At 43.0% G+C, this 15,135-nt stretch overlaps 1 protein-coding gene across 2 annotated transcripts; it reads left to right on the forward strand.

Moving 5' to 3' along the window:
• The first annotated feature begins 153 nt into the window (after positions 1-153).
• COQ6 (coenzyme Q6, monooxygenase) lies at positions 154-14,953 on the forward strand. 2 transcript variants are annotated; one of them, XM_019969215.2, is made up of 13 exons: positions 154-373; positions 7,391-7,525; positions 8,898-8,956; positions 9,262-9,385; positions 11,133-11,263; positions 11,958-12,065; positions 12,156-12,218; positions 12,415-12,522; positions 12,807-12,854; positions 13,503-13,705; positions 13,781-13,896; positions 14,065-14,231; positions 14,666-14,953. In XM_019969215.2, the coding sequence occupies exons 1-13, from the start codon at positions 208-210 to the stop codon at positions 14,693-14,695; spliced, it is 1,458 nt and encodes a 485-aa protein (XP_019824774.2). In that variant the 5' UTR covers positions 154-207; the 3' UTR covers positions 14,696-14,953. The 2 variants fall into 2 exon arrangements, with proteins under 2 accessions (XP_019824774.2, XP_019824775.2); XM_019969216.2 differs by lacking the exon at positions 12,807-12,854 and having other exon boundaries at positions 155-373.
• The last annotated feature ends 182 nt before the right edge of the window (positions 14,954-15,135 follow it).

Genomic DNA, 15,135 nt, shown 5'->3' on the forward strand with positions numbered 1-15,135 from the left:
TCCCCAGGAAGCCTCTCTTCTATCCCGCCCAGGCAGGGAGGGCTCGCTTTCTGATTGGCCTATTCTCTCCGTGCTTTATACTTCCGGTTTTAAGATCTTAGCTCTAGCGGCCGGTGATTGGACGGCTGGTCTCCGGAAGTGCTGCCTAAGGCGGGTCTGTTCAGATCAGTTCAGTTCAGTCGCTCAGATACGGCTCAGGTCAGCGCCATGGCGGCCCAGTTGGCTAGAGTGCGGTGGGGCGCTGTCTTTGCCGCTGCCCAGAAGGGCCCGCGGGTCTCCTGCCGGAGGTGGGCTGGCGCCTCGGCGGACAACGTGTACGATGTGGTGGTGTCGGGGGGAGGCCTGGTAGGCGCCGCTATGGCTTGTGCCTTAGGTAAGCGCATCTCCAGGCCGGTATTTGCGGGGAGCGAGGCCGTGAAGGAATGATGAGTGTGGGAGCCCTGGCACTGTTTGCCCAAAGCCTGAGTGTTGCACACCTTGTGGTCCATTCCTTGCCCAGAGGAAGCGCAGGACCCCGGGGGCAAACGTTTGTTCCTTCAGAATTCCGAAGGGTCAAAAGTGGGAGGGACCGTAAGAGTCTTTCCAACACGTGGAGACACAGACCCGCCCAGGGTTATTTCGGTCTGGACACCGAAGTTATCGGGCAGTTGTCTACTGAGCTAGGTTAGGCGGTTTTCTTGTTGATGTTTTTTACACCGCTTCATTGAGATATAGTTTGCATACCATAAACTTCACCCACTTAAAAGCATATAATGTAATGATTTTTAGTCTATTCCTAGAGCGGTGCAGCCATCGCCACAATGAATCTTAGAACATTTTTATCACCGCCCCCCCCCGAAGAAGCGCGAACCCGTTAGCAGTCACTGCCCATGCAGCCCGCCCTCTCCCCCATCTCCTGCACCGTAGTACCCTAGGCAACCACTCATGTACTTTTTCATCTCTATAGATTGGCTTTTTCAGGACTTTTTCATATACGTGGAATCTGCTTAATGTTTTCAGGAATCATCCAGGTTGCAGCATATGCCAGTGTCTGCGTGCTCAGTCGCCTCCTAGTGTTTGCGACCCCATGAACTGTCGCCTGCTAGGCTCCTTTATCCATGGGATTTTCCTGGCAAGAATACTGGAATGGGTCGCCATGCCCTCCTCCAGCGGATCTTCCCAACCCAGGAATCGATCGAACCCGAGTCTCCTGCATTGCAGGCGGATTCTTTGCTGCTGAGCCACGAGGGGAAGCCCAGCGTGTGCCAGTAATTTGTTTCTTTTTATTGCCAAATAGTAAATAATAGTATTTTAATGAACAAAATAGCGTATTTTGTTTATTCATTCACCAAGTGATAGACATTTGAGTCGTTTTCACTTTGGAGCTATAACAAATAATGCTGCTAATCACTTCTTGTACATACTTTTGTTTGTGTGAACATGTATTTTTGGTTATCTTGGATATAATCTTAGAAGTGGATTTTCTGGGTCATTTGGTAAACTCTGCTTAACTTTTTGAAGAACTACCAGTGTTCTAGAGCGGCTGCACCATTTTACATTCCCACCAGCAATAAACAAGAGGTCTCATTTCTCCACATCCTGGACAGCACTGTATTGTCTTTTTGTCACTGGGTATAATAGTGAGTGTGAGGTGCTGTCTCCTGGTTTTGATCTGTATTTCCCTAATGAATAATGGTGACTATTCTTTCATGTGTTTATTGGTTATTTGTGTATCTTCTTTGGAGAAATGTCTGTTCAGAACCTTTGCCCATTTCTAAATTGGACTATTTGTCTTTTTATTATTGAGTTGTGTTTTTTATATTGGATTGGCCAAAAAGTTCGTTTAGGGTTTCCATAACCTCTTATGGAAAAACCTGAATGATTCTTTTGGCCAAGTCAGTATATTCTGGGTACAAGCCCCTTATCAGATACCTGATTTGCAGATGTGTTCTCCCAATTTGGGAATTGTTTTCTCACTTTCTTGATGGTGTCCTTGGAAGCACAGAAGTTTTTAATTTTGATGAAGTCCAGCTTATCAATCTCTTACCACTTTTACTTTTGGTATCATGTCTATGCAATCATTACCAAATCTCAAATCAGGAAGATTCGCTCCTGTGTTTTCTTCTAAGCGTTTTATAGTTTTAGTTGTTACATTTCAGCCTGTGATCTACTTTGAGTCCAACATTTGCTTTTCCACGTATAATTTAGACTGCTCTTACCTTGTGAAGTAGATGTTTTCATCTTTTATATGAAGAAACTTGCTTAGCAAGATTAGGTAATGACCAGAGTCTCACACCAGGCAGAGACAGAATTTGAACCTAGGCTAACAAATTCTTCTGCTTTTAACAATTGTACAGTGACTCTCAGAAATTGGATTTGAGTTTTCTGGCTTCCATGGTGGCTCAGATGGTAAAGAAACTGCCTGCAATGTAGGAGACCCGGGCTTGATTCCTAAGTTGGGAAGATCCCCTGGAGAAGGAAATGGCAATCCACTTCAGTATTCTTGCCTGGAGAATCCCATTGACAGAGGAGCCTGACGGGCTACAGTCCATGGGGTCATAAGAGTCAGACACGACTTAGTGACTAAACCACCACCACCAGTATTCTTGCCTAGAGAATTCATGGACAGAGGAGCCTGACGGGCTGTAGTCGATGGGATCACAAAGAATCAGACACAACTGAACAACTAACACTCATTTTTCAATAATGAGAAAGTCTTTGTTGATTTCAGCGTGGGGTGATAGTCACATTTTCCCTAGCAAGTGGGGAAGTTTCCTCTTCTAGGCGACTGGTGGCAAACAGTGCTTTATATAAGCTAATGGGCTTGAGTCTCAAAAACATTTTGTAAAATACAGTTATCAGCACTTGATATAAGCATCTTTTAAAAGTATCTTGCATATACTTTTTTTTCTCTGTGCCAAGCAGCTTGTGGAATCTTAGACCCCAACCAAAGGTTGAAACCTGGGCCTGGCAGTGAGAGCTCCAAGTCCTAACTGTTGGACTGCCAGGGAATTCCCTATATTCCCACAGTTTGAGAACAAGAAACAGAGAAGAGCTTAATTGTCTTGTAGTGACTTTACCTCTTAACTTTTTATACAATTTTGTATGATATGTACTTGAAAAGGTTTTTAGTCTTACTGAGTTTTTGCTAATTTAATTAATATTTGGTGTTGTGCTATTTTCTTTGTTTAGTTTTTTTCCCTTCCTGTTTTGTTCTCTTTCTCACCCCATTTGCCCACATCCCAAGGATGGAAAGTTTTTATAAGCGTAGAGAATTCTGTATTGTAATTGTTCATTTTTCTGTTTTTTTTTTTTTTCCATAGAAGTATAAATTCCTAAATTCAAGGCTGACTTTAAGCAGATACCTGCAAAACAATTCTCTGTGTAAGTTTACGAAAGAGAGCTCATAGGCTGAGTACACCAGGTTATGAGTTGCTGCCTCTAAGTAAGGCAAACCTACCAAGCGTAGGTTTTCCCTAAAAAATTCACACACCAGCTAATTTCCTATTTTAAAAGCTCAGAGAAAGTACTGAATGTTAAAACATGAAAATTGAAGCCCAGTAGGAGATTTGTAAGTCTTTGGTACAATTTATTCAGTGAGCAAGCCTCTACTTTTTTCATATAAAATATAAACAGAGTAAGGAGACTCTGTCCTTGGGCAGGTCCTGCTGAGTCAAGTAAACAAGCTGCTTGAGATTTTGTGCTTGCTAGTGTCTCCCCTCGGAGAAGGCAATGGCACCCCACTCCAGTGTTCTTGCCTGGAGAATCCCAAGGATGGGAAGCCTGGTGGGCTGCCGTCTATGGGGTCGCACAGAGTCTGACACGACTAAAGCAACTTAGCAGCAGCAGCAGTGTCTCCCCTTGATCATCATGGCCTGTATACCCAAAAGTATTCTTGTTAATAGTTTATATGGTGATCAACTTTTACATTTTGACATCCACTTAATCTTGGATAGCTGCTTTAAAAATGAAAATTGTGGAGAAGGAAATGGCAACCCACTCCAGTACTCTTGCCTGGAGAATCCCATGGATGCAGGAGCCTGGTGGGCTGCCATCTATGGGGTCGCACAGAGTTGGACACGACTGAAGCGACTTAGCAGCAGCAGCAGCAGATACTTAGAGACAGATCTGTTTTCACACAGGGTATAGAGAACTCCAGGGAGGTTGTGTTTGCCTTCTTTCCCCTTGTGCATTTGGCTTCTATGTTTCTGGCATGTTTGGGTGTTTGCTTTGCTCATGTTAGGCAGTGGGATAATTGACATTCTCTGCACAAAGATTTTAAGTTTTAAATTACTGTGTGGGTACAACATCCACCCTTCTCTCGCCCACTCTCACACCTGGAAACTTGATGGAACTGTGCTGTCTTGAGACCCTGGCAGAAAAATCATTTTAACTTCTAGTAAATTGAGGAAGGCTCACATATCTGAGTACTGGTATACTGTGGCCTCATCATCAACTGGAAATTATTGTTAAGAATATATACACCTTGGGATTTCCCTGTGGCCCAGGGGTTAAGAATCTGCCTGGCAATGCAAGGACATGGGTTCAATTGCTGGTCCAGGAAGATTCCACATGCTGTGAGGCGACTAAGCCCATGTGCCGCAATTAAGACCCAATGCAACCAAATATGTGAATAAATAAATACTAAAAATAAAAAAAAATTAAAAAAAATGAAAATTGTCCATGGCCTCTTCACATTTCCCTATACACCAGTTTATGTTTTCCTTGATTCTTCTTTAAACTCACATTAGTTTATGTTTTAGGCTTGAAATGTCTATTTCCCTCTCAGCATTGTTACTTGTAAATGATATTCTCCAGTAATTTTTTTCCAAGAGAGTTTCCTAAAACAATGATATTAAATAGCTAAAAATAAAATACTGAAAAATAAAGTATTGACCCTGACTATTTTATGTGCTTGGAGATCTTTTTTTTTTTTGACCAAAGAAAATTTATAAAGTACATAGTGTTATGTATGTATTTGTAGGTGATGAAAGCTAGAAACTGTGAGAGCTGGGATTAAAATCCAGAGTTTCTAATTTTCATTTCCAGTCCAATGATTGTTTTAAATAAGAAGGAAACTTCCTTTAAAGGAAGTTAAAGGATGAAGTGACAGGTCTCCATATGAGATTGCATGTATTTAAATCCTCGGTCTTATCTCTAATTCTATCTGGGTAGAATTGTATAAATTACTCACAATTTCTGTACATTGATTTTTCTCATCTCTTAAATTAGGACAGAATAGCTTTTTATTCTTCATAAAATTATGGTATGGATTACATCAGAAGAATACTATAGTAAACCATATATAATTGCACCAGGCATATGCTACGCTAAGTCACTTCAGTCGTGTCCGACTCTGTGTGACCCCATCACGGCAGCCCACCAGGCTCCCCCGTCCCTGGGATTCTCCAGGCAAGAACACTGGAGTGGGTTGTCATTTCCTTCTCCAATGCATGAAAGTGAAAAGTGAAAGTGAAGTCGCTCAGTCGTGTCTGACTCTTAGCGACCCCATGGACTGCAGCCTACCAGGCTCCTCCGTCCATGGGATTTTCCAGGCAAGAATACTGGAGTGGGGTGCCATTGCCTTCTCCTGCACCAGGCATATAGGAGTTAGTAAACATTAGCAGTGATGATAATGATAATAGTGATTCTATGGAACTTTGCTTTTAGATATCCAGGAAAAAGTAAACTATTAATATAATAATCTTGTTATTCATAAAATTGACAAATTATTATGGCACGAGGTTGTCATTTGATAAAACTAACTTGGATTCTTTATAGAGTGAAATGATTTCAAGGTTAAAATTTAGATATTCACCTATAATTCATAATTTCATTTAATTCAATCAACAGCTAAGTTATATATGTTTATGCTTTAACATAAACATTATAGAGGCTATAATGATATTATAGCCTAAAATATGTATTTTCATTATTTTTTTTCTATTTCTATTCCCCTGGACAAATATGGGATTGAAATCTGACTCTTCCTAAATGTTTCCTGGTCTGTCATTGAACAAAAATGTCTGTTAAGACATTGAGTATCTCTTTGTGGGTTGAGGAGATAACAGCATATACTACTGGGGACAATATTGCAATAAGAAAAGAATTCCTAGCCCCCAAGGAGTTTAGAATCCAGCAAAAGGGAATGATCTGTAAATAACGAACAGAAGGAAAACTGAGATGAAAGCTACCCTGGAGGAACAAGGAACTGACCTCTCCTGGGGGCGGAGGTGTGCGGGCTTGGTATGAAGAACACTGCTGTGGAGGTGAGGCTTCAGCGAGAAGGCTCCACAGGGAGCAGGTGGCGGAGGTTTTCGGTGCGGGAGCGGCTACTGTTAGATCAAGGCCGGGAGAAGTGAAGGACCAGAAACCACCCGCTCTGCTGAGCGTGGCCATGGCCGGGGCTCCCATCCTTCAGAGCAGAACCGCTGCAGCACGGCAGGGGGCGCCATGCCGAGCTGGTGGGTTCAGCGCTGCTCACTTCATTTTCCACTGGAGCTGTCCTTGATTTTCACCCTTTCTTTGTTGTCTGTTACAATAGCGCCTTTTTTTTTTTTTTTGTCATTTACATTTCAAAATAAAAAGAGGGATCAAGGTTTGTGGGGTTTCCCTGACCATTACTAAGTAAGACCTGCAGAGTTCTCTCTGGTAATTCCATCACAGGTGTTTTCTCCTTTCTTGGAAGTGCAGCTCACTGCTTATCTTTTTCCCTGCACCTTTTTCTGAGGCACTGTGGAGGGTCTTGTGTCTGTGCTAGTCACCCAGTACCAAAGTCTCCAAGTCCTCTTTTTACTTCACTATACAGATGTTTTAGGACCGGAGTTTTCGGCACCACTGGTGTATTTTTTTGGCTCTCTTTTCTTTTATAAGCTCTTTTATCTTTGACTTAATCCTACTGCTGCTGCTGCTGCTAAGTCGCTTCAGTTGTGTCTGACTCTGTGCGGCCCCATAGACGGCAGCCCACCAGGCTGCGCCTTCCCTGGGATTCTCCTGAGGCCACAGTGAATTTTGTTTGTTAGCTTTATTTTTGTGTTGAACAGGATTTGTAATTTTTAGTGACTTCATACTTTTAAGGTTGTAACTATCTGGTATTCAAACACTGCCGCCTTCCTTCCTTTTTCTTTTCTAGGACATTTTATTCCCTTGTTACGGGTTATGCCATTATTTGCTTCTTTGCAGGGTTTGGTCTGGAGAGTTCTTATTGCCACGAGCAGGGTGGTTTACATGACTGAAAAGGTGCTGTATGTTACTGCTTAGGACTCCGTATGGTGTTCCCTTTTTATGTGTCCTGTAAGAAATTTGTATCCTAAGCACTAAGGAATTACTTAATATGATACTTCTCTTGGAAATGAGAGAATAAATTGATTTTTCTAAAATGATACAGCATTTTGTTTCTTCTTTTTTTTAGGACATGATATTCACTTTTGTGACAAGAAAATACTGTTGTTAGAAGCAGGTCCAAAGAAAGTGCTGGAGAAATTGCCAGAAACTTACAGCAACAGAGTCAGCTCCATCTCCCCTGGCTCTGCAACCCTTCTCAGTAGTGAGTAAAAGATCCTCTGTCACTGTGCCAGCCTCCTGTCTTGACTTTCCAGGATGTCCTGTAGGGCAGAGTCAGCGGGGCACCTGGCAAGGAGGGAGCTCACCGAGATGCCTGGGAGAGGAGGGTAGGGGTGGTAAGTCTAGTACGTAGCTGAAGATCCCAAGAATTGTTCATGTGTCCACTTCCGGTCTGAGAAGACTTCCAGCAGACATGTGGGTCCATGTGGACATCATTTGTGATGTTGGGTCATTATAAATCGGTGGAATTGAAACTATATGAACTAATTGTGACCCTTCACTTGGTGCCAGCATCCTCTTTATTCCCAGAGTCAGCTGTCTGTGGGGCTGGGGAGCCTGAATGCTAAATGCTTTTAGGGTGTAGATGGGTGTGTGCACGGGTAGCACATCGTCTTCAGGTCTCTGCCAGATGTTGCTCCCTCAAGCCAGCCTGTGTGGAACCATCCCATCTAAAATGAGACTCTTGCATCATTCCCTAGCCCCTTATACCGCTTTATTTTTCTTTATGACACTTAGTAACTGATACTATGATTTTTTTTGGGGGGGTTGTCTATCTTTCCAGCTAGAATGTCAGCTGCTTAAGGGCTGAGATTTGTCTGGTTTCCCACTTTGTGCTCAGTACCTAGAAGTGTATCTGGCACATAGTAAGTGCTCAGTAAATATCTCAATGAATGAATTGCTTTGGTTCTCTAGATTTAAACAAAGAATCATCTTTATCCAGGGAGTTTGTAACCTCAGTGGGCTTCCCTGGTGCCTCGGACAGTAAAGAATCTGCCTGCAGTGAGGGAGACCTGGGTTCAGTCCTTGGGAAGATTCCCCTGAAGAAGGGGATGGCAGTCCACTTCAGTATTCTTTTTTTTTTTTTTCACTTCAGTATTCTTGCCTGGAGAATTCCATGGACAGAGGAGCCTGATGGGCTAAAGTCCATGCGATCACAAAGAGTCAGACAGGACTGAGTGACTAACACTTTGTAACCTCAGTAGGTTGATTTTTGTAACACTTTTTTTGTAACTCAGTAGGATTTTGTAACTCAGTAGGATGACTTTGTAACCTTTAGTAGGATGGTGAAGAGAAAGTACAATATGGATTTTAATTTCCTTTATTATTTCTCTCTCTTAATGTGGTTTGACCTTTGATCATGAAAGCTGGGTCTTTTTTCATGCTCTGTAATCAGAGCTGGGAAACAGTAGCTTAGCTCCTAGCACCAAACAGGGTAGAAGTGGTGAGTATTTCTCTATTATTGAACACTGAGAACAATCTCTCACTTAACAGGAAGAAGGGACAAAGGGAGACCCAGGGCGGCTGTAGGTCCCATGAGGTTGCTCTGGTCTGTATGTAGCTCTTTTCTCTCGTAGGTTTTGGTGCCTGGGACCACATCTGCAACATGCGATGCAGAGCCTTTCGGCGAATGCAGGTGCCTCCTTTTTCACTTTTGGCAAGATCTTTCGGTCTGTCTTGAGTTAAAATAGTGGAGTACACATTCTCCAGGTTTTCTGTAAATGTGGGAAGAATTCAGGCAGAGTTTATACTCCGTCTCAGGAAGTAGGAGGGAAGCATTCACAAGAGAATTTTCTTCTTACTGTACATCTCCTGCCAGAGGGACTGATACCTTGGGGTTGTTCTGCTTCAGTCCCTTGGGAAAGCGGTGCTCAGTTTCTGATTAGAGTAATGCCTCCTTTTCCCTGGCTTGTAGTACATGCTCTCCCTTTGTGTTTCCAGGTGTGGGATGCCTGCTCAGAGGCCCTGATAATGTTCGATAAGGATAATTTAGATGACATGGGCTATATAGTGGAGAACGATGTCATCATGCATGCTCTCACTAAGCAGCTGGAGGCTGTGTCAGGTGAGGCCCCTGACTCTCCCATCTTCCAGTCAGTCTTTGGAAGGAGAACTGGCTTAGAATTATTCTTGGACTTACTGGAAGGATCCCTCCTACAGATACTGATGTTCACCATAAAGAAGCCCTCTGAGGGTTATTTCAGGGTGGTTCTTCCTCTCTCTTTTTAAAACAGCTTTACTCAGGTATGGCTTACATACCAGTAAGTGTACACCCATGCTAAGTGTACAATTCAGTGACTTTGTGTTTTTCAGAATTTGCCTTTTCTGGACATTTCATTTAAGTAGACTTATACAATGTGTATTTTTTGTGTCTGACTTCTCTCCCTGAATATATTTTTGGATTTATTCATGTTGTAGCATGATTCAGCGCTCCAGTCTCATGCGCATGTATTACACTTGGTTTATCCATCATCAGCTGATGGACATTGGTTGTTTCTACTTTTTCGTGGTTGTGAATACAGCTAGGGACATTTGTGTGCAAGTTTTTGTGTGTATATACGGTTTATTTCTTCTGGGTGGATACTTAGGACTAGAATTGCTGGGTCATGTAATAATTCTATGTTTAACATTTTCATAAATTGCCAAACTTGAAAGAGGCTGTACCATGTCACTTTACTGCCAACAAATTTAAGAATTCCAATTTCTCCGCCCCTTGCCAAAAGTTATTCCCCTTAACCTTTCTTTTTTTTTTTTAATAGCCATCCTAGTAACTGTGAGGTGGTGTCTCATAGTTTTGATTGTATTTACCTGATGACTAATAATGTTGAGTGTCTTTTCAGATGCTTGTTGGCTATTTGTGTATTTTTTTTGGAGAAGTGTCTATGCAAAATCTTTTGCCCATTTAGAACTAGATTGTCTTTTATTTTTTTAGTTATAAGGGTTCTTTGTGTAGTCTGGGTATAAATTCCCCATATATATATATATGTTTTTTAGATATTTCGGGGTTCTGGAGGGAGAAAAATTGGAAGCGACTTAAATTTAGATGCTTTTTGATATGAGATAATGGTTCATCCATGGAGTGAACTTCCATGTAGTTTTAAAAGATAACTTAGATCTAATAGTCACTTAGAAACATGTCCCACAATTTACTGGTGAAAAAAAGTCTGTGTTGTATGATCCCACGTGTATGTGTGTGTGTGAGGGGGAATGGTGTTTGTGCATGCACAAACATAGGAAATTACCTGGAAAGCAACAGAGCAAAGCTTTAACTGTAGCTATATCTGAGTGGTATGATTAAAGGTGATTCTCCCCCACCCCCCCTCTTAAACCTGTATTTGCAGTTCAGACTTTTACACCAAGTAAAAGTAATAAACATATAATTTTTATGATCAGAAAAGTAAAATGTCTTCCGGGGGAAGGAAAACCTTATGAAATCTAGAACGTGTTTGAGCCTGTGGTATTCCCCACCCTGTTTGCTCTGAAAGCACATGTGGGTTCATTTGGACATAGAGTGAAAAAGACTAGAGGAGCGAGAGTGTGGGGAGAAAGGAGCGCCTGGCAGGAGGTAAGTCAGTGAGATATCTCCCCTCACACACACACCGATTCAGCCCTGTGGCCTCCGTCTTTTATTAGCTCTTAGACCATAACATTGATGACATGGGTTTTTTTTAAGGTCTTTACCTTTCTTATTTAGGAGTCAATGATAAGATAAAGATAAGCTGTCTTGCGACCTTGCTTTATTTACTGAGTTTTTTCCTCAGCCTGCGGGCCAACTGTCTAATGTTTTGTTTTCTCTCTTCTGACCTCCCTAGACCAAGTGACCGTTCTCTACAAGAGCAAAGCAGTCAGCTATACCTGGCCTTATCCATTTTCCATGGCAGACTCCAGCCCTTGGGTTCATATTACCCTAGGTGATGGCAGAACCCTCCAGACCAAATTGTTGGTAGTTGAAGATTCTTATTTTGCCAGGGGTCTTGCATATCCACATCTTATTAGAGTCTATGGTCTCTTGTTTTAGATCTTAGCTATAGTTGAAGTTGATTTGAAGCAAAGCTTTTGGCTATAAGGACCTGGACCCACTCAGACCAGCTCCAGTTAGGATGGCCCTATTGTAAATGCTGTACAGGAGGCAATCTCTCAGACCATCATATGTCTTGAAATAAAGGATAGCTGGCCTTACAGGGACAGGAATCAGAGGGTCAGAAAATGAGCCCTTTCTCTACCTCTCAGGAATCCTGCAGTCACTCATCTCGCATCTCCCATTTTTTTTCTCTTCCTGATCATTAGCTTCCCCTTTTGCATGGCAGCCATTCTCAGCCTTACATCAGGACTGTTCAGCTCCAGTGTCTGCTTTACTGCTTTCTAGTTCAGTATGAAGAGACTTTGGCTGAGTTTAACCTATGGCTGGCCCTTTGTGGGTCAGATGTCCAGCTATGGTCTGTTCATTGAAGCTGGGATCGCTTATGTAGGGCTTCTCCTCTAGGGGCTGGGAGTAACATAGGTAAGAGTTGGCTGCCCCAGATGGGCTTGCCAACAGTTGGAACTAGAGAAAACTTTCAGGAGGCAGGGACAACCTTCTGGAGTAGTTTTGTTAATTAAGAGGTTGGCAGACTCAGCAGGCTCTTGTCTGCACGCAGATTGGTGCAGACGGTCACAACTCAGGAGTGCGGCAGGCTGCAGGAATCCGGAATGTTAGCTGGAACTATGACCAATCCGCTGTTGTGGCTACTCTGCATTTATCAGAGGTAAGATCCTGAGCCCACTCTTGGGAGCCTTGCTCATGCCTAACTGGTACCGGGCACTTCTGACAAGGACTCTTCTCCTGTGTGTTGTAGGCCACCGAAAACAATGTAGCTTGGCAGAGATTTCTCCCCTCTGGGCCCATTGCTCTGCTTCCGGTAAGAAGTCCTTCTGGCTTGTCTTCTTAAACATGTCAACTCTTCTCCTTTTAGAACCTCACTCCACTCAGCCTTTTGCTAGTTGCAAGGGACTATGCCCAGACTAGCATTGTTACCCCTTCTTATCGTCCCTCGCACCTGAGAGCTCTTAGGAACCGAAGTGTCAGCCCTTGGCATTGATGTTCTTTCGACACAGCTCTCAGACACTTTGAGTTCCTTGGTTTGGTCCACATCCCATGAACATGCAGCAGAGCTGGTCAGCATGGAAGAGGAGGAGTTTGTGGATGCCATTAACTCCGCCTTTGTGAGTATCACCTGCCGATGATGTGTTGCGGGGATAGATCCAGAAAGGTGGTTCTGAGTAAGAAGAAAGGAATAATCAACACACTGCCCCTTTGGACCTGTACCACTTGATCTGGATTACATGGGGGAGAGGCTTCAGGAAAATGTGAAACCACAGAAATTGGCTTGTGTGCACTTCTGAGCGTCGTGGGCTGCTGCTCTGCTGACCGAAACAGCTGCCTGTGTGGAAGTTACTTGGATAAGTAACTTTTTTTGAAGTGATAATACTTTGATAATTTTTAACAGAAGCCAGCAAGAGCAAAAGGAACTAAACGTACTAAAGGGGCTTCCAAGGTAATGATGACCCTTTCTGGGTGACTTAGTATATGTTCCTGGCATAAGGCCTTTGCAGTGCATTCGTTCAGCAAGTTATGAGTGCTGCTACGTAGATGGCACTGGAGGTAGACAAGTGAGATACAGCCCCTGCTTTCAGGAAGCTCAGAGTGAGGAAGGACACAGAAATGAGTTAGGATCCAGTGTAGAGTTTGCATAGGATGCTATACTATGGAGCTTGGAGGAGAACAACAGACACAGAGGACGGTTTGGAGGGAGGTTTACAAAGCGATGGTAGCTTCTGGACACTCCTAGGTGTTACCCTGGTGAACTAGAATTGAGGGGACATTCTAAGCAGAGGGGTGTGTGGAATCAAGAGCATGCTGTAGAGAGAGCTGCTTTGTGGCTGGCACGTGCATTTTGAGGGTTAGGAATGGTGAAAGATGAAGCTCAGAGGTAGGCAGGGGTGGCTCATGAGCAGTTTGACTTGGTCCTACAGCTTGTGGGGAATGACGGGGAATTGCATTTTGCATTCATTTGAGGGGCTTGTCACTTGTGGTACCACTACCCATGGCTGTGGTTATAAAATGCTTGCCTTGTTGAATGTTTTAATTCCCCGCTGGAATTGCTGATGAACTTTCACTTTATTTTGTGGTCGATACTACTCAGTGGAGTGATGTGAACCACACAGACTTCATCGACTCAGCTGGCTCCATGCTGCAGTCCGCAGTTGCCTTTCTGAAGCCCACTAGAATCTCAGCTCGCCAGCTGCCCCCCAGTGTCGCCAGGGTGGACGCCAAAAGCCGAGTCCTGTTTCCTCTTGGGTTGGGACACGCTGCCGAGTATGTCCGGCCTCGGCTGGCCCTCATTGGGTAAGATGGTAACAGCAGAGCCGCTCCCTTTTCCCTCTGGCTGAAGGCCACACCTGAACTCTGCTTTATTCTTAGGGATGCAGCCCACAGGGTCCATCCACTTGCAGGACAAGGTGTCAACATGGGCTTTGGGGATATCTCCAGTTTGCTCCATCACCTCAGTACTGCAGCCTTCAATGGCAAAGACTTAGGTAAGGATTCAGTGTACCTTGGAGAAGTATCCCAAGCTCATATAGTATGGGAAGATTAGGAAAATGACTCCTCAGGAGCCAGACAGAGTGGGCATAAATGCATCTGGTTTGCTAGGAAAGAAAACAGCACTGCAGAATTAGGGAGGTAACCTTGCCTTTTCCCTCCAGGCTCCATGAGCCACCTCACAAGTTATGAAACAGACAGACAGCGTCACAACACCGCTCTTCTGGCTGCTACGGACCTACTGAAGAGGCTCTATTCCACCAGGGCCACCCTCGTCGTGCTGCTCAGGACCTGGGGCTTGCAGGCTACAAATGCAGTGTCTCCACTCAAAGTAAGAGAGCTCTCCCAGATCTCCAAGAATCATGCTCACTGAGGAATGACTTGGCCGATGACTGTTTAATTTCTTTGAATTATTTTTCTTGGCTATTAAATTATCATCTTTATCTGAATACCTTCCCCAGTGGTTATGAGCAGAAATGTCCCTGCTGGGCTTTTTGGTACTAGCCCACATGGAAGCAGTAACTTGATATAAAATAGTGAATACGGATTCTTAAAGATGCTTAAACTCCTTTTGCTGCTGTCCAGCTTCTTTCCTGAGAAACCTCCATTAAAAGTTACTTTGGAGGGACTTGGAAGGAGAATCTGTCTGGAACTATCACGAATTTTTGCTTCAATCACTTTAAATATTTTAAAGTATTGTCTTCACCTGCCTTCATACCTTAAAATATCAAGAGTATCACTCACTTGATTTCATTTTATCTCTAGGAACAGATTATGGCCTTTGCAAGCAAATGAGTACTCTTCTTCTGGAGATTATGTTGATGAAAAATGAATATCGAACATCTTTTTCCAAGACCATCACGTCGTTTCAAAATTAAATAAATTTACATTAGAATTCTTCTCTCTTTTTCTCCTCTGCTTAATGAACTTTTGAAGCCCAAATAATGAGTGATAATTTATGGTGAGGAGGGCATATCAACCAAGCCAAGGGGAAAAAACCAAAGGAAAACTATGACTTGGCTGAAAATAAATTTTTATTACTTAAAACAAAAATTGCTAAGGTGCCGTCTCATTCATTTTTACTTGTTAACAATTTTTTTGAAAAAGAAGATTTATACAACTTTTTAAAAAATGCTGGTTGTAAATTTATAGTTTATTTTGATAGACAAGAATTAGAAAGTCAATTGATGCATTTTTGTTAGAACTGCTATTTTAAAACTAATAATGCTAGAATG

The sequence above is a fragment of the Bos indicus genome, chromosome 10 (assembly GCF_029378745.1).
Source record: "Bos indicus isolate NIAB-ARS_2022 breed Sahiwal x Tharparkar chromosome 10, NIAB-ARS_B.indTharparkar_mat_pri_1.0, whole genome shotgun sequence".
In the NCBI taxonomy this organism is placed as follows: Eukaryota; Metazoa; Chordata; class Mammalia; order Artiodactyla; family Bovidae; genus Bos; species Bos indicus.

What these genes read in the sequence shown, in the direction of transcription:
- COQ6 (XM_019969215.2), top strand. Translation starts at nt 208, where the DNA reads ATGGCGGCCCAGTTGGCTAGAGTGCGGTGGGGCGCTGTCTTTGCCGCT. An exon ending in GAGCCTTTCGGCGAATGCAG is followed by an intron (nt 8,957 to 9,261) that starts GTGCCTCCTTTT and finishes TTGTGTTTCCAG; the next exon opens with GTGTGGGATGCCTGCTCAGA. An exon ending in CTTCAATGGCAAAGACTTAG is followed by an intron (nt 13,897 to 14,064) that starts GTAAGGATTCAG and finishes TTTTCCCTCCAG; the next exon opens with GCTCCATGAGCCACCTCACA.